At 39.1% G+C, this 26,570-nt stretch overlaps 1 protein-coding gene across 1 annotated transcript in view; it reads left to right on the top strand.

The window, feature by feature from the left end:
* Positions 1-26,570, top strand: part of MAOB (monoamine oxidase B) — a 79,884-nt gene that overhangs the window by 46,555 nt on the left and 6,759 nt on the right. Inside the window, exons 6-12 of the mRNA XM_009199377.2 lie at positions 2,980-3,121; positions 4,361-4,510; positions 6,653-6,812; positions 18,664-18,760; positions 19,819-19,872; positions 21,473-21,530; positions 24,638-24,735. Coding sequence (XP_009197641.1) covers positions 2,980-3,121; positions 4,361-4,510; positions 6,653-6,812; positions 18,664-18,760; positions 19,819-19,872; positions 21,473-21,530; positions 24,638-24,735 — 759 coding nt within the window. The remainder of the gene's footprint in view (positions 1-2,979; positions 3,122-4,360; positions 4,511-6,652; positions 6,813-18,663; positions 18,761-19,818; positions 19,873-21,472; positions 21,531-24,637; positions 24,736-26,570) is intronic.

The raw sequence follows: 26,570 nt of genomic DNA, 5'->3' as shown, positions 1-26,570 counted from the left end.
AATCAATCATATGTCTTTGGGATCACAGGAACTTGACATTTTCTATCATAGCCCTTGGCCTAGTCCTCCACTTAGTGAATATTCTAAGTTGTCATTTGACAAAATAAAGCATTCTGAGATACTAGGAGTAGAAGAACACAAGACAATTTTCTAACTCTTCCCAAGCAAGATACACACAGTATTATTTCCTGGATTTAAATGAAGTAATCCCCAGAATATCCAGTCTATTATTATTCAGACCAAAGCACAATCATACATTCCAAGACTAATGTTGATTATTCTTTCAGTTATTGTCGTTTACAAAGTGCACTTCACAAACATGAACTGTATTTTCAATGTGATCACAGCTATGTAAAAACATTTTTAAAAAGACCTATACTTAGAAAAAAATGCATCAAAATGAGACTAGTAATTATCTTCTGGAGGGGCAGAAATGTGGAAGATACTCATTCTCTCATCTTTTTATCTTAAAAATTTTCCAAATTTTATATAATGTGTATGTATTTTTCATGTAGAAAAATATTATAACATTTATCTTTTAAAAAGTCAACAGGGCAAAAAATTCAGAAATATTATTGCACTAACTTCCTTGACCTTCCATCCTTCAAATATTGTTCTTATTTCTTTTCTTACTGAAGCTCCTAGAGTAAATTCAAATAAAGGATTAGGAAGAGACTGGCCCTTCAGAATTACTTTTAGATCTCCCTTTAGTTCAAACCAAAATTATTTCTTTCCCACCAAATTGGCAACAATAACAACTAGAATTCCAGCAATATTTTTGTTAAATATTGGCTCTCCAGCTGGGCCAATGTTAAGTTTCAGTTATTTATTACCCCCTTTACTGTATGCCCCTCAATCCACTTAAAAAATAAGGAACAAAAGAAATTGGATTTTAGGAAGCAGCAAATAAAATACTACTTTTATTTTACATTGACTTCTGGATATTTGTTTTAGTTAGATATTACAAATTGCCTCCGCAAGGAAGTCATGAGTTAACAATTTCCATCCCTTCAATTATCCTGAGAAATCTTACAAAACTAACTGTAAGTCACTTTAATGTATATATGACACCATTTCACAGGCTATAATGATAGGGACTGTCATAGATGGGCTGTCAGGTTGTTACGGCTGCAAATAATGTCAATAACTGATACGTGTGTTAGGCACGATTCTACAAACTTCTAGGGTCAAGATACAGTAAAGTAGAGAGATGCCCCTTGGTGAGTATTTGTACTTCCAAGACTGTCAGCTGACTAGTTAGAAAACATTTTGGGGTATCAAAAGCATGAGTTTTGAGTCAAGTATGATCTGGTTTGAAGTTGTGCCATTATGTACTCCTAAACTGTCCGAGACTCCGTTTTCTAGTATGTGAACTTGGAAAAATAATAGATATTTGATATGGTTGTTGCAACAATTTAATAAGATAGTGATTTTAAAGACAATGGAGTATGGAAAGAGCTCAATAAATGGAAGACAGTATCATTTATTTCACCCATTGTCAACATTACCAGATGGAAAATTCTGTCTCAGAAATAACAAGATTAACAATATGCAAACTTCATGTCAAAGTCAAAAGGGGGATTGGACCTTATTAAAGATATCCCAGAGTGCACATTACTACTGATGAATTTTAGGATGTGCTAGATATAATGGAGTCCTTGAAATTGGATGAGATTATTTGCTTTCTGATGTGCTTCCTGATAGGTGATAACCTCTCACCATTTACCTGCCAATGTCAAGCAAAAGCTTACTCATTTATGCTCTATGAACTGCTTGTCCCCTCATCCATTATTTGAGCTTGTCTTCTGTTAGGCAGTAAAATAACTGAATAGATAACTGTGACTAATTTTGTGTTTGGTACAGCATCTAGCATATCCTTTGCACGTTATGGATGTTTAAAAAATACTGTTTAACTGATATTTCTCATCAATCATTCATTTGTTCAATCATGCAACAAGTAATTATTGAGTGCTTACAGTGTTCCAGGCATTTGTTAACGGGGACACTATGGTGAGTGACAAACATAAGATCTTTGTTCTCATAGGTTGATATTCTAGTGGGGGGAGACAGCAATTAAAAAGAATAAACCAATAATCAAGACCATTTCAGACAGTGAAAAGAGTTATAAAGATACTATACAGTAGCAAAATGATAGAGAATGTCAGGGTGCTGGGAATATGGAAGCCAGTGGTCATTTTCATAGACAATTGAGAATATGTCTTTCTAAGGAAACATTAGAGTAAAAAGAAGAGGGTACAAGATGAGGCAGAAACGGTAGGCATAGGCTAGATCACATAGGACTCTGGAAGCCATGGTGTAAGATCTGAATCTTATTCTGGTTTTAATAGGATAACAATGGAGATTTTTTTAAGCAAGAAAATGACATGATTTGATTTACACTTCAGAGAGAGCACCATGGTAGGGAGGGAGGGAAAAGCCTCCGGTTTTGAGTGTGGTGAACAGATACCAGGTGAGGATGAATGGAGGCAGAGAGGCCAGTCTGGAGGAAGTAATTGCAGTACTCCTGGAAACGGATGCTAAATTTGTGGTGAAGGTGGAGTGATGTGATGAGAGATAATGGGACTTCCCAATGAATTGGATGGGGGAAGATCGATGGAAAGAGAGGAATAATGTTTGATTTCTAGAGTGTTGGCTTTTGCCATTGAGTAAATGGTGGTGCTTTTTACTGAGATGGGGATCACTGGAAGAGCAGCAGGAATGTAGGGAGAAATCATGAAAGCACAGAATCTGGAATACAAGCTGATTCTGAGTAAGGTGTTTTGTTTACAGGGAAAAAATATGATATTTCAAAAGCCTCTGATGTCATGTTTTGTAATATTAGATTCTAGTGACAATTTTTTGACCTTACCACATTGTGCTAAACTTAACCAAGAAAATGTATTACTCAAATAATTTTTAGAGAATTAAGAAGCTGCTCTCCTGCATTTGCCAATTTTGCTCTTGTTTCTTCCTGTGCAGATCTGCAAAGCAGCTTGGCACTCTCTTTGTGAACCTGTGTGTCACTGCAGAGACCCATGAGGTCTCTGCTCTCTGGTTCCTGTGGTATGTGAAGCAGTGTGGAGGCACAACCAGAATCATCTCGACAACGAATGGAGGACAGGTATCCATCCACTCCCCCACCATCCCAATGGAAAAACACTGCTACTGAAATGAAAGATCAGCATCATCCTTCAATCATGAACTGCTGAAGTGGGAAGCAGGCTTGTGGCTTTTAGAGCATTACCATGGCAGCTCAAAGTGTTTCTTGTAAGGCACAGTCTGTTGTCAGGTACCCACTGTGAGAACCCAGTTTCCAATGTAATTTTAAAACTAGACTTGTCTCTTTATGCACTGTTGCCATTTTCCATACACTCAATTATTATTTGGTAAGTTTGTAGGAGACCATCTGAAGTAAGCTTATCTTGAGCACTTCTTGGAAAGTTTATAAAGGAAAGTCAGAAATGCATTTTCAATTTAAAACACATACTATGCATGGAATTCATTGATCTATTCGTTCATTCAATGCCCATTTCTTGAGCCCCAGCACTGTATAAGGCACTGTGCTAGACACAGTAGGAACAGATTGGAGTTCTTAGATAATCTGCTTTGTTGTCATGTTCTGTTCTTCTCTCTCTCCCTCCTCCTCTTCTTTCTCTCTCTTCTCCTCCTCCTCCTCCTCTTTCTCCTCCTCCTTTTCTCTTTCCCCCTCTCCTTCTCCTTCTCTAACCTGAACTGAAAATTAAGGAATAGGCAGTCAGGTCAACTGTGTGCATAGCCAGGTAGAACATTTGGAAGTTTTAGCAAGACTCAGGGCAGGTGGGTACAGTGAGGTGAAATGACTTCGGTGGCTACAGAGGCAGCAGGCATCTGACCCAGGATAAGATGGGCAGCCTGCAACAGAGAGTAGGCTGGTCTGAGGGAAAGGGACATGGTGGGAGGCAGGGAAGTTCCGTGCTTGGGCCACAGAGCAAGGGAAATCAGGCTTAGGTCTGCTCAGGCAAGCTAGGGAAGAGCTTTAGGTACAGCTTCACCAGGTCCAGCTCCCAACAAAAGACTGCAGATAGGACAGACAGCAGGGATAGTGACCAGAAAGGTGGGATATAGGGGTCATTCTGAAGATGTCCAGCTAAGGTTGGAGCCTGGGAATCTACAAGAGCATAGCTTGTAAAGTAACTTAGAAATCCTGTAATTTTGTCTAAAGACAGCAATTCCTAGTTAGAAAACCATGGTGAAAGCCACTATTCACAGCCTCAAAATGAAATGTTAGACATCTCAGAGTAGAGATATGTGAAGACAACTAGCAATTTAGCAACTTATGCCCATCTCTGCATTTCTCTTTCACCTCCTTTTCTCTTTCCAGGAGAGGAAATTTGTGGGCGGATCTGGTCAAGTGAGCGAGCGGATAATGGACCTCCTTGGAGACCGAGTAAAACTGGAGAGGCCTGTGATCTACATTGACCAGACAAGAGAAAATGTCCTTGTGCAGACCCTAAACCATGAGATGTATGAGGTAACTGTGATATCATGAAATATATATTTGATCTTCATCCCAGTTTCCTGGCATCCAACTTTAAAAACTCTTAGAATCTCCAGAGTGATGTTCTTTGATGCCAATGATTGATGGCTGGCAGCCCTTAGGTAGCTTCAGGATGGGGTTGGTCACAGGAAAGACCATGGAAGGATTAGAGGGTTGGGATTTTCAGCCCCACCCCCAGCCTCCAGGGAGGGGATGAGGCAAGGGGCTGAAGGTTGAATTGATCACCAGTGGCCAGTGATTTAATCAATTGTGCCTACATAATGAAGCCTCCATAAAAACTCAAAAGGACCGAGTTCTGGGAGCTTCTGGATATCTGCACAACTGGAGGTTCCTTGAGAATGGCATGCCTGGGGAGGGCATGAAAGTTCCATGCCCCTTCTCACATCCCTTGCCCTATGCACCTCGTCCTCTGTACCCTTTGTAATATCCTTTATAATAAAACAGTAAACATGTTTCCCTGAGTTCTGTGAGCCACTGTAGCAAATTAATCAAACTCAAAGGGGTTGTAGGAACGTCAACTGGAAGCAGATTGGTCAGAAGTTCTGGAAGCTGGACTTGTGACTGACATCTGAAGGTGGGGGACAGTCTTGGAGACTGAGCCCTCAACCTGTAGGATCAGAAGCTATCTCCAGGTAGATACTGTCAGAATTGAATTGAATTCAGAGGACACATGGCTGGTGTCTGCTATAGAATTGCTTGCTTGCTTCATATGTGGGGAAAACCCACTCCACATTTGGTCACAGAAGTCTTCTGTGGTGATCGTTGTTGAGTGAGAGAATGGAAAAAAGCACTTTGGTTTGACATTTTTCCACTCAGAGTTACCAAGACACTTAAACAAGTGGGAAGAGGCCACAGTCTCATAGATAATCAAAGTTGAAGTCAACAATATCGCACACTTTATAGACAGTCTTTTTGCCAAAAGTGAAAAAGCTACCTCTAACTGAAAAAAAGGAAAAGAGAACCAGACTATTTGGGGTGGGGGAGGATTTATAAAAACATATAACGGTATTATCAACCCTCTGTATTTTGCTTTTATGTAATTAGAAAAACACAGAAAATATTTATTTGGTAAATATCAAGCACCTCCTATGCGTCTGACATTATTCTAGGAGTTAGGAACACAGTCGTGAACAAAACAGATACAATTCTCTGCCCACATACAATTCTCCTTCTAGTGAAGGAGAAAGACCGTAAAGAAACATATAGTTAAAATATAAAGTATGTCAGAGAGTGATAATTAATGTGGAAAAAATCAAGCAGCGAGGTGGGGAGAGGCCATACCAGAAAGTGGTATGGGAGAATTGGTTATGCAAGTTTAAATAAGGTCCTCAGGGAAGGCCTCACTGAGAAGGTGATATCTGATAGAGAATTGGAGGGGACGAGGGATTGAGCCATGTGGCTCCCTGAGAGAAGAAGATGGAACAGCCAGTGCCAAGGCCCTGAAGTGGGAGCAAGCCTGGTGTGACCAAGGAACAGCAAGGTGATCAAAACGGCAGGCAGGGCGGGCGCGGTGGCTCACGCCTCTAATCCCAGCACTTTGGGAGGCCAAGGTGGGAAGATCACAAGGTCAAGAGATCGAGACCATCCTGGCCAACGTGGTGAAACCCTGTCTTTACTAAAAATACAAAAATTAGCTGGGCGTGGTGGCCCACACCTGTAGTCCCCGCTACTCCGGAGGCTGAGACAGGAGAATCGCTTGAACCTGGGTCGCGGAGGTTTCAGTGAGCCAAGATCATGCCACTGCACTCCAGTCTGGTGACAGAGTGAGACTCGGTCTCAAAAAAAAAAAAAGAAAGAAAGAAAAGAAAAAGAAAAATGGCAGAAGTAAGAGGAGTGAGGGCAAAAGTAACAGGAGGTGAGATCAGTGATTTAATGGGCCCATTTCACGTGTGGCCTTGGCGATGATGGTGAGAAACTTGGCTTTGACTCTAAGTGCAATGGAAAGTCACTGGCGGTTTTGAACTAAGGAACAATAAAGGCTACTTTAGGTTTCAACAAAATCCTTGTCACTTCTTTAAGAGACTGAAAAGGGACAACGGTAGAATGAGAGGGAATCATTGGGAAAAAACAAAAGACACAGGGCAACAACGTTTAACCGTGCTGCTTTTCTTTCAGGCTAAATATGTGATTAGTGCTATTCCTCCTACTCTGGGCATGAAGATTCACTTCAATCCCCCTCTGCCAATGATGAGAAACCAGATGATCACTCGTGTGCCTTTGGGTTCAGTCATCAAGTGTATAGTTTATTATAAAGAGCCTTTCTGGAGGAAAAAGGGTGAGTACTTTCCTTATATAAAAACCTTTAGAAGAAGGTCCAAGAAACTTGTGGCTAAGGCATGCATTTAAAAAAAAAAAAGCCAACTTTTATTTTAGATTCAGGGGTACATGTGCAGATTTGTTACATGGATATGTTGCATGATGCTGAGGTTTGGGGTATGAATGATCCTGTCACCCAGGTAGTGAACATAGTACCCAATAGGTAGGTTTTCAACTCTTGCCTACTCCTTACTTCCCCCTTTAGTAGTGCTTAGTGTCTATTATTTTCATCTTTATATCCATATGTACCCCATGCTTAGCTCTCACTTTTAAGTGGGAACTTGCGGTATTTGGTTTTCTGTTTCTGCATTGATTCACTTAGGATAATAGCCTCGAGCTGCATCCATGTTGCTGCAAAGAACATGATTTCGTTCTTTTTTATGGCTGCATAGTATTCCGTGGTATATCCATACCACATTTTGTTTATCTAATCCACCTTTGATGGGCACCTATGTTGATTCCACATGTTTGCTATTGTGAGTAGTGTTGTGATGAACATATGAGTGCATGTGGCTTTCTGGTAGAACAATTTATATTCCTTTGGGTATATACCTAATAATGAGATTGCTGGGTCGCATGATAGTTCTATTTTTAGTTCTTTGAGAAAACTCCAAATTTCTTTTCACAGTGACTGAACTAACTTACATTTCCACCAACAGTGCATAAGTGCTCCTTTTTCTCCAACATCTCTTATTTTTTGACTTTTTAATAATAGCCATTCTGACTGGTGTGAGATGATATCTCATTGTGGTTTTGATTGGCATTTATCTGATGATTAGTGATGTAGAGCTCTTTTTGATATGCTTTTTGGCCACTTGTATGTCTTCTTTTGAGAAGTGTCTGTTCAAGCATTTTGCCTACTTTTTAATAGGGTTATTTGGTTTTTGCTTGTTAAGTTCCTTATAGATTCTGGATATTAGACCTTTGTCAGGGGCATAGTTTGCAAATATTTTCTCCCATTTTGTAGGCTGTGTGTTTACTTTCTTGATAGTTTCTTTTGCTGTGTAGAAGCTCTTTAGTTTAATTAGGTCCCACTTGGCAATTTTTGTTTTTGTTGCAATTGCTTTTGAAACTTAAAGACATGTATTTGCATGTAACTGTTTTGTTAGAATACTGGACATAAAATGTTAATCCAGATTCTAAGGACAATTCTTTTAAATAAAATATATTGGCACAAACTCATGGAATTAACTTTCCTTAGAATATAACCAACTCTTTGTAAATCAACAAAATGTTTATTTAATCCTCCCACAAAATCTTGTGAAAAAAGGTGAGTCGTCTTTTCCAATTCAGTGTTTTAAAGTATGGGTTTATAAAGCCAATCACAAAGGTTGGGATTCTGAAAATTTCTTGGCTCTCTCTCACTAGTGTCGATTCTACCATATTAAATTAAATTCATTTATTCATTTGCACATTTCAACAAGTGTACTACTCAACTGGGTAGAATATTACAGGGATGCTCACTGAGGTGCTGGATTCTACAATGATGGGAATGTTCTAGAGCTGCTTTAATACACTAGCACCAGTCACTAGCCACATGTGGGTACTGAACACTTGAAATATAGCTAGTGAGACTTGGGAATCAGGTTTTAAAATTCTATTTATTTATTTATTTATTTTTGAGATGGAGTCTTGCTCTGTTGCCCAGGCTGGAGTGCAGTGGTGCGATCTTGGCTCACTGAAACCCCTGCCTCCCGGGTTCAAGCAATTCTCCTGCCTCAGCCTCCCAAGTAGCTGGGATTACAGGTGCATGCCACCACACCTGGCTAATTTTTTGTAATTTTAGTAGAGACGGGATTTCACCGTGTTAGCCAGGATGGTCTCGGTCTCCTGACCTCGTGATCCACCTGCCTCGGCCTCCCAAAGTGCTGGGATTACAGGCATAAGAATTCTATTTAATTTTAATTGCTTTAAATATAAATGCAAGTAGCCACACACAGACAGCACAATGCTAGAATCTTGTCATATTTGCTCTTATAGCACCCACTTTTCTTCCAAGTGGAGGCCATGTAAGAAGAGTCAGTATCTAAGACTGAAGGTGAAGGGCAGGATGTACTCCAAGGAGGAGCAAGACTGCGGAAAGAAGGTTGGAGGCAAATGGGGAAAGTGCCACAATTTTGCCTTAGGGTGCTTTTTCTTGTATACTACTCTTTTTCAGCTGCATCACAGGCTCTTCATTCTCCACGTTGCAGATAATCATGTTTAGGACTGCTATTGGATGGGTGCATCAGTTGAGCAAGTAATCTACTGTTTGCAAAGTCAATGCAGCGATCCACCACAAAGAGCCCTGTCATTTTAGTCTTTGAATCTAATGGCTGTAACACACTGGTGCTGAATTACTTCCTCTTGTGACCCAGGTCACCCATTTTAAATGACTGGCTGGTGGCAAGTAGATAAGGTTTAGGACCAGGAATACAGTCTTCTCTTAATGAGTGTGAGTGCCTTTATTTATGGAGAGGAACTGTAACTTTCCATTCATGCCTGCAAATCTTTATCTTAGGCCTGCTATGTGCCAGGCAAGTTGTTAGGCACTAGTATCAAAAAGAAAACCCAAGATCTCCACCCTCGAAATCTGACTTGGTCCTTGTTGGTAATGAGCCTTGCATAAGACTTTTAAAAAATGATTGTGGGCAAGGCATAGTGGTGCATACCTGTAGTACCAGCTACTCAGGAGGCTGAGACTGGAGGATTGCTTGAGCCCAGGAGGTGGAGGATACAGTGAATGAGCTATGATTGAACTTCAGCCTGGGCAACAGAGTGAGACTTCATCTCTATCTCAAAAAAAAAAAAAAAAAAAAAAAAGTTTGTTGACATGAGATAGCCTCACCAAAGCATTTGAAATTTCTTTTGAGTTACAACTTTAATGTATTTCTTCAACTGGGCACCTATTGTATGCCAGACACAGTGCTAGGCATTGAGAATTCAAAGGCACTTTTCCTTGCCCAGAAAATCCAGACTCGGGAGGAAGACAGTCATGTAAACTGGTAATTGCACAACAATGTATTGAGTTCTAGGCTATTATAGAAACACCAAGTAGGGCTCCAGACTCATATCCAATATGATTCCTGTTACATTGATAAGTGTATTCAATGACACTTATTTGAAAGCTTCTGAAATGAAATCTAAAGTTCACTCTTATAACAAGATCTTTGCTTTGCACCAGACTATCAACATCATTGCCAAAGACACTGTAATTAACTAGTAACATAGAAGCTCAGTCAATATGAGGTAACAAGATAGAAGGGTATGAATTATGCAGCCCCAACAATCCAGCACAGTGATTAGCACATATCAGGCACACAGTCAGTAATCACCAGAGTTTTGGTTTTATGTTGCTTTGTTTTGTTTTACATGTTCGGTGTGGCTTGGGTTATTAAAGAGAAGGTAACGTTTTGTATTTTGATACAGACAGCGGTAGCCAACTCTTGATTGCTTCTCCCCTCCACACCCCCACACAATCCCAGCATCATGCTAAACACTGCTTTTAGTTTCTTTTTAATTGTACATATTTAAGGTGTACTTCATAATGTTTTGATACACATGTACATAGTGAAATGATTAATGGTCAAGCAAATTAACATATCCATTTCCTCACATGGTCACCTCCTGTGTGTGGTAAGAGCACCTGATTGCTTTTAGATTGATTATCCCAGGAAATGCTTCCCAGTCTCTTAGTGTGTAACATCTTTGTGAATTGGCAAGGACGGGCCTCCTATTTTTTGCTGGCCTTCCACCGAGACATCCTGTCTAGCCGCCCTCACCGTCAGCACTCCACCCTACACGGGATGCATCAGCCCCTCATTCTAGCCCACTTCTGTGGAAGGGGGAGGCTGTTAGCAATGCATTGAATTCTTGTGGTCTCCTTGCTTTTGTTCATCTATGAACCATTTCTACTTTCCCTTAAATATTTACGTCTAATTTATATCAATTTATGTTTTCAATGGCAGAAGCTATACCTGTTTTTCTAAGTTACAGAAGTAAATATAATGACCATAAAACTTTCAAAAAACAAAAGTGTGTGAAAAATGTTTCTCTTCTATTGTTCCTCCCCCTATAGGGCCGCTGTTAAAAATGTAGTTTGTTTATCCTTAAAGATTTACTGTATGCATAGGTAATACAAGTTTCACATCCCTAATCTGAAAACTCAGAATTCAAAATGCTCCAAATTCTGAAACTTCTGAAGCATCGACATGATGTCTCAAGTAGAAAATTCCATACCTGACCTCATGTGATAGGTCATAGTCAAAACTTTGTTTCTCACACAAAATTATTAAAATATTGTATAAAATTACCTTCATACTATGTATATAAGATGTATTTGAAACATAAATGAATCTGGTATTTGGGCTTGGGTCTCACCCTCAAATCTCATTATGTATATGCAAGAATTCCAAAATCTGAAAAGAGCCAAAATTTGAAACACTTCTTGTCTCAAGCATTTCATATAAGGGATGGGGATACTCAACCTGTACTTTAAATATATGTGTGTGAGCATCCCTACATATATGTAGAGAGAACTATATGTACTGGAAATACATGTTAAATAATATAATACATATTTTATACAAATATAACTTTAATTTTAAATAAATATGTTAATATATTTTTCCAAAAACATGTTTTTTAAAAAAATCATACATCATACATATCATACTGAAATTTGCTTTTTCCTGTTAACAATACGCCATGGACATCTCTCCAAAGCAGTACATTTAAATCTACCCCTTTTATACAACTGAATAACCAGTATATCATTGTGTGCTGTTGATAGTCATTTTTCGTGTTTCCAAGTTTTTGCTATTATACACCATGCCGCAATAAACAGCATCCTCCATATAGCTCTACATATTTGTATAGGAGCATTTCTTTTTGATAAATGCTGTAGGATGGAATTATCAAGTCAACTGATTTGGGTAGACCTGTGAAATTTTTGTTAGGGTTTCTGTCCTCTCACATCCTTGCCAGTTGATATAAGTTCCATGTTTGTCTTCTCCAAATCTCATGTTGAAATTTGACCCCCAATGTTGGAGGTGGGGCCTAAAAGCAAGTGTTTGGGTCTTGTGGGCAGATCCCTCCTGAACATCTTGGTGCCATCCTTCTCCCTGAGGTAATAAGTGAGTTCTTGCTGTGTCAGTTCCCATGAGAGCTGGTTGTTAAAAAGAGCCTGGCGCTTCCCTCCCCTCTCTCTTGCCTCCCGTCTCACCAAGTGATCTGCACACGCCAGCTCTTCTTCACCTCCAGCCATGAGTGGAAGCTTCCTGAGGCCCTCATGAGAAGCAGATGCTGGCGCCATGTTTCTTGTACAGTCTGTAGAACCATGAACCAAATAAATATCCTCTTTCCTTTGTATATTACCCAGTCTCAGGTATCCCTTTATAGCAACACCAGCAGTCTAAGACACCAGCTAATAATATTTAAAAATTTTTTGTCAATCGGGTAGGAGAAATTACCTCATTTATCTATAATTTGTAATTTTTATCATTAACAAGGTATCATTTTGTAAATTACCTTTGCTCATTAAAGTTTTTTTCTGTTTATATTGCAAATATTTTTTCCCAGTGAATCAGTTTTTAATGATTTGTCATAAGATGGTTCCCCCTACTACATTCTATACATGGATTCTTTCTGTTCCACTGATCTTCGTCACTGGGTTCTAAATATTTTTGCAGCTCTACTTACTAAAAAATGTAGACATAAACTACCATTATAGGTATTCCTTAATTATACACAAGTACCTCTGAAAAATTGTATCGTTGTAACTATAAAACATTTGAAAAGTAGACTTTTTAAAAAGCTTAAATTGAAAAACTAGAATCTCTAGTATTTTCTTCCACTATCTAGATGTGCAGTCTAGGTGTACACTCCCACTTTGGAAAGCACAGGTTTATATTATCTAATCCTATGACAGCATTGTACTGTTTTAATATCTGTAGCTTTATAATATGTTTACAATACGTTATACTATGTCAGGTAGGACATTCCCTTATTATTTTTTTCCTTTAATTTTGTCCTTGGTAAACTTCTTCAGTTATTCATCCAGATGAATGTGATTATCATCTCATCAAAGCTCCTGTCTCCACACTCCTACATTACAAAAGCTTCTATTGAATTATTTTATTCTGAACATGCCTCTTTGTTACCTCCCAGAGCTACAATGGCTTTGTTTCTCTCTGAGAAAGTTAGCACTTTGGGGAAAATTTCTTCTACTACCTGAATTATTGGATCCCTCCCCCTACCTACCCCATCCCCCATAGCTTTTCTGGTTTTCTTGTTAGTTGTGAATTTGTTTCTGCTTTTGTCTTTGCCTTTATTCTTTAATAACTTCTTTAAGTGTTTGGATGTCCTTGAATATCACTTCTCTTTTTCTAAGAGTAAGGCCCTACAAAGCTGATGAGATGTTTTTTGTGCATGGGTGGGACTCTTGAGCTTTCTATCTGCAAGTGGCAGAAATCCCTTCTGTGCTGCATAGCTTGTCCTGGCATGAACATGACTTTTCTCTCTGCCCCTTGTCCTTCACCTCCACTAAGTGCACCCACTTGACTCAGAGGCCAGATTCACTCTGAAAAGGAAGTGTCCAAGGAGCCCCTCCATCGAGAAAGCAGTATCTCCACCTTGGCCAGCCTGGCGTCCTATGCTGGTCCTGTCCAGCCGATCCCTACATGATCAGTATGCACATGTTCTTTGATCATATCTTGTACTATTTGTCTCCTCTCTCTCTTGCCTTCTTATAACAGGGGATTCCTAAGATGGTTCTCTTGTATTTTTAAATCTTGAGTTCTTAGACTTTAAACATTTCTTCTTCACATACTTCAGTCTTTCTCAACATCTTTTCCTGCCCCAGCACATCTGAAGGACATTCAAGCACCCCTCAAGCCAGTGGCTGATTGGGACATTGATTCTAACAGGTGCACAGTGGGGCGGGGTGCAGGAGGAGAGAAAGAGACAAGTTCCCTTTAAAAGGCTTCCTGGTTTGTCTGCTTACACACATATATGCACACAGGTTGGGGAGGTCCTTTCTCTGTTCTTTCTTCCTTATTTTGAAATCTTCTTGTTGGGTTTTCTATACAACATTTGCCGCTGAGTCTTCCACAATAATTTTATTCAAACAACCTCAATTTTGCAAGGAAATGATAGAGCAGGAGGAGTGGTACACTGCAGTAATATATTGTTATAACATTTCAGACTCTGCCCTGACATTTTCACTAGTGCCCTGTTACCGTCTTTTGAAATTGTATATACAGGCACACCTCTTTTTATTGAACTTCACTTCATTGCACTTTACAGATAATTGCACTTTTTACAAATTGAAGGTTTGTGGCTACCCTGCATTGTGCAAGTTTATTGGCATCATTTTTCCAACAGCGTGTATTCACTTCGTGTCTGTGTCACATTTTGGTAATTCTCACAATGTTTCAAACTTTCATTATTATTATGTTTGTCATGGTGATCAGTGATCACCTTTGATGTTACTATTGTAATTGTTTTGGAGTTTCATAAACAGCACTCATATAAGATGGCAAACTTAATTGATAAACGCTGTGTGTATTCTGACTGCTCAGTCAACCAACTGTTCCCCCAGATCTCTCCATCTTCTTGGGTATCCCTATTCCCTGAGACACAACAGTAATGAAATAAGGCTAATGAATGACCCTACAGTGGTCTCCCCAGTGTTCAAGTGAAAGAAAGTGCTGCACATCTCTTGCTTTAAATCAAAAACTAGAAATGATTAAGCTTAGTGAGGAAGGCATATCGTAAGCTGAGATAGGCTGAAAGCTAGGCCTCTTGTGCCAAATACCCAAGTTGTAAATGCAAAAGAAAAATTCTTGAAGGAAATTAAAAGTGCACTCCAGTGAACATATGAATGATAAGAAAGTAAAACAGCCTTATTGCTGATATAGAGAAAGTCTGAATGGTCTGAATAGAAGATCAAACCAGCCACAACATTCCTTTAAGCCAAAGCCTAGATCCAGAGCAAGGCCCCCAACTCTCTTCAATTGAAGTTGAAGCTGCAGAAGAAAAGTGTGAAGCTAGCAGAAGTTGGTTGATGAAGTTTAAGGAAAGAAGCCTTCTCCCCATAACATAAAAGTGCAAGGCGAAACAGCAAGGGCTGATGAAGAAACTGCAGCAAGTTATCCAGAAGTTCTACCTAAGAACATTGAAAGAGGTGGCTACATTAAACAACAGACTGTTTTGTTTTGTTTTGTTTTGTTTTGTTTTGTTTTGAGATGGAGTCTCGCTCTTTCACCCAGGCTGGAGTGCAGGGGCATGATCTCGGCTCACTGCAACCTCCGACTCCTGGGTTCAAGTGATTCTCCTGCCTCAGCCTCCTGTGTAGCTGAGGTTATAGTCGCACGCCACCACACCCATCTAATATTTGTATTTTTAGTAGAGACGGGGTTTCACCATGTTGGCCAGACTGGTCTTGAACTCCTGACCTCAAGTGATCCACCCACCTCGGCCTCCCAAAGTGCTAGGATTATAGGCAAGAGCCACCACACCCGACCGGAAACAAAAGTTTTTTGATGTAGACCAAACAGCGTTATATTGGAAGAAAATGCCATCTAGGACCTTCATAGCTAGAGAAAGGAAGTCAGTACCTGGCTTCAAAGCTTCAAAGGACAGGCTGTCTCTGTTGTTAGGAGTTAATGCAGCTGGGACTTTAAGTTGAAGTCAACGTCCACTTACCATTCAGGAAATTCTAGGATCCTTAATAATTATGCTAAGTCTACTCTGCCTGTGGTCTATAAATGCTATCAAACAGCAACAAAGCCTGAATGACAGCCTATTTATTTATAGCATGGTTTACTGAATATTTTAAGCCCACTCTTGAGACCTATTGCTAAGAAGAAAAAAGATTCCTCAAAATGTTACTGTTCATGGACAATGCACCTGGTCACCCAAGGGCTCTGATGGAGATGTACAAGGAGATTATTGTTGTTTTCATGCCTGCTAACATAATGTCCATTCTGCAGCCCATGGATCAAGGAGTAATTTCAACTTTCAAGTCTTATTATTTAAGAAATACATTTTGTAAGGCTATACCTGCCTTACAGTCCTCCTGCCTGTCTGATGGATCTGGGCAAAGTAAATTGAAAACCTTCTGGAAAGAGTTCACTATTGTCAATGCCATTAAAAACATTCGTGATTCATGGAAGGAAGTCAATATATCAACATTAATAGGAGTTTGAAAGAAGTTGATTCCAATCCTCATGAGCGACTTTGAGGGGTTCAAGACTTCAGTGGAGGAAGTAACTGCAGATATGGTGGAAATAGCAAGAGAATTAGAATCATAAGTGGAACCTGAAGATGTGAGTGAATTGCTGCCATCTCATGACAAAACTTGAATGGGGAAGTTGCTTCTTGTGGATGTGCAAAGAACGTGGTTTCTTGAGATGGAAACTCCTCCTGGTGAAGATGCTGTGAACATTGTTGAAATGACAAGAAAGGATTTAGAATATTACATAAATTTAGTTGATAAAGCAGTGACAGGGTTGGAGAGGATTGACTCCAATTTTGAAAGAAGTTCTACCGTGGGTGAAATGCTATCAGACAGCATCACAGGCTCCAGAGAAATTTTTCTTAAAAAAAAGAGTCAATTGATGTGGCACACTTCATTGTTGTCTTCTTTTTTAAAATTGCCACAGCCACACCAACCTTCAGCAGCCACCACCCTGATCAGTCAGCAACCATCAACATAGAAGCAAGCCCCTCCACCAGCAACAAGATTACAACTCACTCAAGGCTCAGATGATTGTTAGCTTTTTTAGTAATAAAGTATGTTTAAATTATGTACATATTTTAGACATAATTCTATTACACACTTAATAGACTACAGTGTAGTGTAGATATAACTTATATGCACTGGGAAACCGAGCAATTTCTTTGACACAATTTGCTTTATTACTATATTCACTTTATTTCCTTTATCTGAAATGAAGCCCACATTATCTTTGAGGTGTGCCTGTATTTTGTTCAGTAGGGAACTGAGGAAGACAATCTTATCTAGGATAAGCTGCAATTGTTTCTCCAGTTGTTCTTGACGGGGGAATGAGTCTTTGGAAGGCATGTTTGAAATGAGGGTTTGGGATTCTATGAATTTTAGTTATACATGTCCTCTCTGCTCTGCCTCCAGATGATAAGTATACAATCATGTCATCTGCAAACAGAGACAATTTGACTTCCTCTCTTCCTATTTGGATACTTTATTTCTTTCTCTTGCCTGATTGCCCTGGCCAGAGCTTCCAATACTATATTGAATAGGAGTGGTGAGAGAGGGCATCCTTGTCTTGTGCCAATTTTCAAAGGGAATGCTTCCAGGTTTTGCTCATTCAGTATGATATTGGCTATGGGTTTGTCATAAATAGTTCTTATTATTTTGAGATACGTTCCATCAGTACCTAGTTTATTGAGAGATTTTAGCATGAAGCGCTGTTGAATTTTATCGAAGGCCTTTTCTGCATCTATTGAGATAATGATGTGGTTTTTGTCATTGGTTCTGTTTACGTGATGGATTATGTTTATTGATTTGCGTATGTTGAACCAGCCTTGCATCCCGGGGAGGAAGTCGCCTTGATCATGGTGGATAAGCTTTTTTATGTACTGCTGGATTCAGTTTGCTAGTATTTTATTGAGGATTTTCACATCGATGTTCATCAGGGATATTGGTCTAAAATTGTCTTTATTTGTTGTGTCTCTGCCAGGCTTTGGTATCAGGATGGTGCTGGCCTCATAAAATGAGTTAGGGAGGGGTCCCTCTTTTTCTATTGTTTGGAACAGTTTCAGAAGGAATGGTACCAGCTCCTTTTTGTACCTCTGGTAGAATTCGGCTGTGAATCTGTCTGGTCCTGGGCTTTTTTTGGTTGGTAGGCTATTAATTATTACCTCAATTTCAGAACTTGTTATTGTTTTATTCTTCCTGGTTTAGTCTTGGGAGGGTGTATGTGTCCAGGAATTTATCCATTTCTTCTAGGTTTTCTGGTTTATTTGCGTAGAGGTGTTTATGGTATTCTTTGATGGTAGTTTGTATTTCTGTGGGATCGGTGGTAATATCCCCTTTATCATTTTTTGTTACATCTATTTGATTCTTCTCTCTTTTATTCTTGATTAGTCTGGCTAGTGGGCTATCTATTTTGTTGATCTTTTCAAAAAAACAGCTCCTGGATTCATTGATTTTTTGGAGGGTTTTTTGTGTCTCTATCTCCTTCAGTTCTGCTCTGATCTTAGTTATTTCTTGTCTTGTGCTAGCTTTTGGATGTGTTTGCTCTTGCTTCTATAGTTCTTTTAATTGTGATGTTAGAGTGTCAATTTTAGATCTTCCCTGTTTTCTCTTGTGGGCATTTAGTGCTATAAATTTTCCTCTAAACACTGCCTCCAGATAATAAAGAACTACTTAGAATAAGTGACTTCTCATAAAATGTCAGTGTTCAGTCTCTTCTTTTTTACAGTAATGAACTGGTATTTCCTTTATACATCTTTGGATTTATTCTGATTTCTTATGAAAGAGAAAACAGGAAGCCCAAGTATTAACTGCAAGGAAAACCAGTTTTCATTAAATGGTGACCTAGATGAATTCCTAATATCATATGCTTTATTCTTTGCAGAAAAGAGCTTATGGTTTGATTTTTTTCAAAAAATGCTGGCTACTTAGCCCTCCTTTGACATCAGTTTGGTTTGCCTTCATATGTTTGGAGTATGACATGGTATATTTGGCCTTTGGGCTTCTCAAGTTTAAAAACATGCACTTCATTATATCTGCAATGGATAGTTTGATAGAGTGATGAATATGCTCTTCCATTTTGCTGTTCTCTAAGATTACTGTGGAACCATGATTATTGATGGAGAGGAAGCTCCAGTTGCCTACACATTGGATGATACCAAACCTGAAGGCAACTATGCCGCCATAATGGGGTAAGGCACATTTATGGTGTTGTGGTTGCTATTCAGTGTTGACAAGGTAATCACATACTATTAACAAATGTGCCCCAAACTTTGTTAAGTGATTTTTTTTTTTTTTTACCCAGTGGCACTATTTTTCAAATTCGGCAGTATAAAAATTATTACTGGTTCTTTTCTAAATAATGTCTTCCAATGAATAAATATCTAGGTAGGAAGCAGAATACCAATAACATTTTTAAATTTTTGTGTTAATTTTCTATTAGTATTTAGTGTTGGGGGTAGAAACATTTTGGTGACCCATCTTTTGTTGAAGGCATGATAAAAAGACCTGACTTGGGGTGTTTTACTAAGAGACTTCTTATGGAGGCTGTGTGGGCATCCATGTTACTTAAGTGGGATGCTGAGATTTCTGAGTCTCAGTAGAGAAGAGCCAAGACCAGCCTAGTCTTCAGCTTTCCAGGGAAGACCAGCACATGGGAAGGGAAGACCAGGATGTTCTGGCCCAGAGAGGTGGTGACCTGGAGTATCCAAAATTAAGATGGGCCCTGGGACATGTATGAGTTTATCTCAGAGAGAGCCAACAGTCAGAACAGGGAGATCAAAGCCAATTGTAAGTTGAAGGCAATCATGGAGCTAGAAATTGAGATGGAATCTAGAAGATTGGGTGCTAGGGAGACACCACAGTGGAGACAAAACCAAAGAGCAAGGACTGGATGAAATTGGAAAGGCTCAGACATAGCCTTAAGTGGGTATTTGAGGCTCAAGGATTATTCTTATTGACCACCAGCTGGGTGAGGGAAAGTGGGTCAGCCATAGTGTTATCCAAGGCAAAAATTATGGCCAGTCATCTACTTCTAGTCACTTGACTCCTTGAAGTTAGAAAGTGCTCTTCAGTGTCAGAAATTTGACATGTAAATCAAAAACTTTGAACATAAGATAAGTTAGTATATAGTTTGTTTCTTTTGGTAGACTTTTAACTGTGTAAACTGGGCACATGTGTAGCTACAAAAATGAGGCTAGGATGAAAGCAACCATTAATTTCTCCCCTTTTTCTTGTTTGTATGTTTTAGATTTATCCTAGCCCACAAAGCCAGAAAACTGGCACGTCTCACCAAAGAGGAAAGGTAACAAAAGAAGTGCTGCTTCTTTCGTTTCTTCCTTCCTTTCCCCCGACTCTGTCCCTCCCTCCCTTTTCTCCTTCTTTCCTTCTTTTCTACCTACTTGCCTGCCTTTCATTTTTACTTAACTTTTTAACTTACAGACTGCCTAATTATATGTGTATTGCCAATGCTACTTGTTTGCTATGTTAATTATAAGGGTCTTGTTGTAAAAGACATAGTGCTGATAACTTAAGAACCAAAGTTTTCAAATTAATATTTATTGAGTTTATTGTACATAAGACACTATGCTAGGGGCTATGGAGAATATGAAAATGGATATAACCCAGGGACTGAAAATTTGCTTGTGAAAGAGATAAACCAGGTAGAAAAATTACTGTGTTGTGGGGAAGTCTGCTGTACATAGTACATGAATGATGCATAACAATTACGGACTATAGATACAAAGGGACTAATTTCTCTGGAGGTGGCACTTTCTTCTTGCAATTAGTGTTCACCACTGCCAATTATTTATTCCCACACCACTGCTAATAACGTATTTACCAGGAAAGAGCTCCTGAATTATATTATGATGCATGCTTTCCGATTCCATCAGGGTTCTCCTCCATGACCAGTGTTACCTCTGCACATGGCCAGGGCTGTAGCCGTCTGCCTGGTCCTCTTCCCTAGAAATATCCCCACTAGAATATAAGATCATGAAGGTAGGATGTTTTGTCTGATTGGCTCACTGCTGGGTTTCCAATGCCTGGAACAAATCTTTTCGCACTTTGCCTTTTGATCCTGTTTATGGCTTATTCATTTTATACTATAATAAAATTTTATCTTTTTATGTAGTTAAATTTATCCATTTTAAAACCATAGTTTCTGAGTATCTATCATGCATAGAAAAGACTTTCTCATTCCAAGATAATTTTTTTAGAAATCACCCATTCTTCCATTCGTTTTATGGTTTTACCTGTTATATATAAATCTTTGATCCTTCTGAAATATACTTTGGTGTAAGAAAATAATGTAAGCATCCAACTTTATTTCTTTCATGGGCAGCTGTTTGTCCCAGTGCCATTTCATTGAAAAATGTCTTTTCCCTGTGGGCTTAAAATATCCACCTTTATGAATTCTAAATTTCCTTATATATTTGGTTCTACTTCTGTACTTATTTCTTTGCTGTTTCTAGCCATTCCTCTGCTTGCAGCAAGTTACTTCATTTGTATAAAAACAAAGAAAAAGACAGAAAGAGAGAGAAGGAAGAGAGGGAAGGAGAAGAACTTAGTCATTTTCATAAACATTTGTTTCATAAACATTTTATTCATAAACAAAAGGGCTCCTGGATTTAAAATAATAAAATAATATCGTAATTCAGGCAATGCATCACTTTACTTTCTTGAAGACTTACCAGCAATCCTGTGTGATTAATATTTGTGACCTCAAAGATTTAAGACATCTGAAATGGAACAAAATGCCTTGTTTTGAAAAATTAAAATGAAATGTTGGAGTGGAATCAATGGCTTGTGGAGTCTTTTTTATAAGGGGATAAATGTCTCTTTCCCACTTTTTCTTTCCTTCCCTTCTTGCCTTTATTTTCACTTTTGCCTCTTCTCGTTCACAGGTTGAAGAAACTTTGTGAACTCTATGCCAAGGTTCTGGGTTCCCCAGAAGCTCTGGAGGTAAGGCTGCTTCCCAACCCTATACTAAGGGTGAGAGATCTTTCTTTGTCCCCAGGGGCTAGCAGGGATAGGTTGATGCAAGTTGGGGTCCTGAAGTTCATGTTTTTCCCAATATATTTGGAGAGGCATCTACACAGGACTGGTCAATTTACAAGTGGTTCCAGAGAGTGTGGGTCCTGGCTGTGCTGGTGGCGGGTCAGGGACCTTGCAACATGCTATGGTTTAGGTGGTGCTACATTGTCCCTGAATTCAGAGTTTCTTCTTGGAAGAGGGCATTGGGTCACTCTGCTTCCAGTTCTATTAGGAGGGTAAAAGAGGGGAGCTTCTACTACCCATAGGAAGATCCTAGATCCCGGCAGCCAGGATGAGGATGAAAAGGGCTTTTTCCCCTCTTTGGTGATCTTGTAAAAAGGGCAGAGTCTCACTCCTGTACATAAACCTATACCTACCCCATCCCCCACAGTTAAAAAATAAGATTACCTGCCCCTACTCCTGCATGGCCCCTTTTCTGCCTTGTTTTACCCTTGAACATGAGAGATGTAAAGAAGACAGGCTGGCTGTCTGTCTGCCATTTGAGTTTTCTAGACACCTTTGGAAGTAGCCTGAAAAAATGGTGATCTTCAAATGAATCAAGTAGAATTCTAAGGTGGTTAAAGGTGGGATGGGGGCAGGGTAGGGGGCATTTGGTGACAGTCAGAGGGCCCAAAGTACTCATAACAATTACCCATAATCACCTCCCTCATCAATATTTAAAATGATGAATTGGCATTCTCATGACATTCATCAGACTGTTAAGTTTTTAATATTTTGACATAGACTATGCCACCTTTTGAAAGTGATTATTAAATCCAGTTATCTGTGAAGCATTTGAAGACAATAGAGACCAATGTACAAATGAGCAGTTAATGCATGAAAAAAGTCTAATGAGGAGGCTGAGAATGTTTAACTTGTTAAGCCTCTTAAATCCAAATCTCTGTAAGTATATACCATAATCTAGTTGAGCAGCTGCATGACTTAGCCCTATTACTCTAACACTTACTTTGCTTAGCTTTGGAGTGACTTGCTTCCTCCTGGTCAAGTTGCTGTGTCTTTCAAATTTGTCATTTTTGTTCACTATTTTAAAGCAAAATTCTCTCCCTCCCTCCTTGCCCCACCGTTGCATATCTTCTGTACTTGATACAGGCGAAACACATGCTCTTGATGTTTCTTGGAATTGTTTCTCAGCAAATAAACTAGAACAATTAGGGAAACAATATGAATGAGGAATATGCTTTGCTTTTTTGTTGTTGTTGTTGTTTTGTTTTTTTGCTTTCATATACCATTTAGCAAGTTTAAATATAGGCATAGCCTCCAGGCTCAAGGATATTGAGTAAAGTATCAAAACAAAAAATACAGTATATACTCACCAGAAAAAGCACTTAACATCTGTTAAAAATTATTAGTTTTCTGTTTAAAAATGCCATTCAGTGGTAGAGATTTGGAGAATAAAGAGTGTGGAGTTGATTTAAAAAAAAAAAAAAAAAAAAAAAGCCATTCAAGAGATTTCACCCTGGTAGATATTCAAGCTTTTTGAAGTTGCATTCTGAGACACTCCCAGGCTAGAGCAGTTTGTTAATTGAAGTTCCTCCAACAACTCGTGAGATGGGAGTTTGGGGAACTTCAGTTGGAGAGGAAAGCGTTTGTCCTCATATTTTGAAAAAGGCTGATCATTTTTCATTTGAGAAAGTCCCTTTTCCTAATAAGGGTGTGGATGATTAATTCCTGATGATAAAAATAAGTTGGTCCTGTTCTTGTTTGCTCTTGGCATGGAGAGGGCCGCTTGTTTTATTTTTGCTTTGGTGTCTATTTTGTGGAAGGAAGAAATTCCTGGGAACAAGACACAGTGAAAGATAAAGTCCACCCTTTCTTCTCATTGGTTGCAGACAGCCAGGGAAGCTTGCTTAGGAGGTGGATGTAGCCGTCAGGTGCTACGGGGTGTAGCATGGTGATACCACAGAAGACCTGGAGCCCCTTAACCCATCAGGCGGAACCTCATAATCATGCTTTGTAAATAGGATGCTTTACAAATGACTGTCCGAAGTCAGCTGTGTGATTGCAATTATTTTAAACAAAATATTTTTCAAAATCTCTCTTTAAAACAAACATTGTTGGCCGGGTGCAGTGGCTCAAGCCTGTAATCCCAGCACTTTGGGAGGCTGAGGCGGGCGGATCACGAGGTCAGGAGATCCAGACCATCCTGGCTAACACAGTGAAACTCCGTCTCTACTAAAAAAAATACAAAAAACTAGCCGGGCGAGGTGGCAGGCGCCTGTAGTCCCAGCTACTCGGGAGGCTGAGGCAGGAGAATGGCGTAAACCAGGGAGGCGGAGTTTGCAGTGAGCTGAGATCCGGCCACTGCACTCCAGCCTGGGCGACAGAGCGAGACTCCGTCTCAAAAAAAAAAAACAACTTGCTACGTTGATTTTATCTTTTTGAAGTAATGCTTAATGATAAAGCTTCTGTTCGGTTACTTTAAAAAAGCATTTGAACTTTACAAAGTCTTGGCCAGTTTTGCCTGTTCATGGCAAAAACAAGTTTTTCAGACCAATGGTCGTTTACAAATACCACCATCAACAGAAGTGCTTGCCTGCCACAAAAATGTAAGTTTGTCTGTTCAGCTTCCCTCAAGAAAGCTCACCTCCACCAAAACATGAACCTGATAATCCTTTTTCTTCAACAGACATATTTTTCTGCCCTTTTTTCCTATCCAGCCACTCCAGTAAGCATAAATCCTTTTAAAAACTTTTCTTGAAACCATCAGGCACTAAAACTTTTTAATAGGTAAGACCAAAGTAAAAATGGAATTAGACTATTGCAATTTATGAACAATACTTAAGATATGAAGAAACTAAATGAAAAAAAAATTCTAAAATCTGAATTTCTTAGAAGCTTATTACCTATGACATTTACCTACCCAAAGACATATCTTTTAAAACATCAGGATAATGCAACTCTATTTCCGAAATACATTGGTTTGACAATACAAAGCCTACTAAACTGTTCGATTTATTCCAGGTTAGATAGCTTTCTCTGTGTCTCCTTCAAGTTTTTGTCGCTCTGTCTTGCAGCCAGTGCATTATGAAGAAAAGAACTGGTGTGAGGAGCAGTACTCCGGGGGCTGCTACACAACTTACTTCCCCCCTGGGATCCTGACTCAATATGGAAGGTAGAGTAAAAGCGTGCTAAGCTGTGACTGAAATCCCCTGCACCTGAATCCAAACCCTAAATAGGTTCAGGTAGCTCTTCTCCCTTGTTTCTCATAAATACAAAAAAAAAAAAAAAAAAAAAATCCCCCAATTTCCTTTGTATCTTATGAATGAAATTGTGTATCTTATGAATGAAATCATGTATCTTATGAATGAAATCATTATAATTATACATACACCATGGTGCTGCTTTTCAATTTTAATTTTTCTGGAAGGGCAATTCCAATCAATATAACCATAGAAGGTTTCAGCATGAGAATAGCATTTTACCCCATTCTTCATGATGTGATTATTATACATTGCGTGCCTGTATCAAAACACATCATGTAACCCATAAATATATACACCTACTGTGTACCTATAAAAATTAAAAATCAAAAAAGAGTAGCATTTTAGGAAGTCCAAGGGTTCACCCACAGTCTCAGAAGAAGTGTCCTTATACTGAGTTAGGACTCAGTAAAACTTCCTCAAATGCCACTGTACAACTGCCAACATGGGGACAAAATTATAAAAACAAAATGAGTTCTGGACTGGGCATGAAGAGACTTTGGTCCCAGCTCTGATTCTACCAATAACCAACTTTGTCATGCCAAACAGGTCACTTCTCCTTTCTGAACCTCACTTTCTTAGCAAGTGAATGGGAAAGGACAAAATGATGTACAGTGAGCAATAATCAGTATGCTCAAGAAAGTATGAATTTTTATTTTTTTATCCTAGTCCTTAGATGCTGGGAAGTGTGAGTTATTTTTTAACATCCTTATTGAGACATAATTCACATACCATACAATTCACCTATTCAAAATGGTGCACAGTTCAATGGCTTTTAGCATTCACAGTATTATACATACAAGTATGTTGTTCAATTTATTTGATGACAATAAATGAACTAATAATATAGCAGTGATTTTTATGACAATCATAGTATTACTAAACCAAGCAATAATTTAATGCCAAAAGCTTAATCTAAACAGAATGAGAAATGTAAACTAGTGAGTCAAAGACTGTTGAAAGTATGTGGCAAACAGAGGAAATGGCTAATCAATCTGTCCATGAAAACTGGTCAAATAAGGATTAAAAGCTGCTTATCAGAAGATACATAATAACTTTGGTTGGCACTTTCTTTACCTGCTTGAAGATGGCAAAATATTGTCCAAGAGAACATTCTGGGGCCAAAGGGCAGCACCTGATAAGCTGCTGGGTCTTTAAGTTAATTTTTAGATATGTTGACTGTATTAGTCCGTTTTCATGCTGCCGATAAAGACATACCTGAGATGGGCAATTTACAAAAGAAAGAGGTTTATTGGACTTACAGTTCCACACGGCTGGGGAAGCTTCACAATCATGGCGAAAGGCAAGGAGGAGCAAGTCACATCTTACGTCGAAGGCAGCAGGCAAGGAGAGAGCTTGTGCAAAGAAACTCCCATTTTTAAAACCATCAGATCTTGTGAGATCCATTCATTATCACGAGAACAGCACAGGAAAGACCCTCGCCCATGATTCACTCATCCCCCAACGGGTCCCTCCCACAACACGTGGGAATTATGGGAGCTACAATATGAGATTTGGGTGGGGACACAGAGCCAAACCGTATCACTGAGTGTAGAATATGTCAATGGTATTTGTTTCAGTCTGCGTTTATTGGCTAAGTGCCAACTATTTGCCAAGCACTGTGCTGAAAACTTCAATACCAAGAACACCCTCCCTGCTGAGAAGGAGCTGACAGTGTTGAAGGCTAGGGTGGAGATGGGGAGAGGACATGACATCAAAAATTGACTCTACAGTACTGACATATGTC

Source organism: Papio anubis, chromosome X (genome assembly GCF_008728515.1).
Source record: "Papio anubis isolate 15944 chromosome X, Panubis1.0, whole genome shotgun sequence".
Classification (NCBI taxonomy): Eukaryota; Metazoa; Chordata; class Mammalia; order Primates; family Cercopithecidae; genus Papio; species Papio anubis.
The sequence above is the reverse complement of the archived record's forward strand: the minus strand, read 5'-3'. Positions and strand labels throughout refer to the sequence as shown.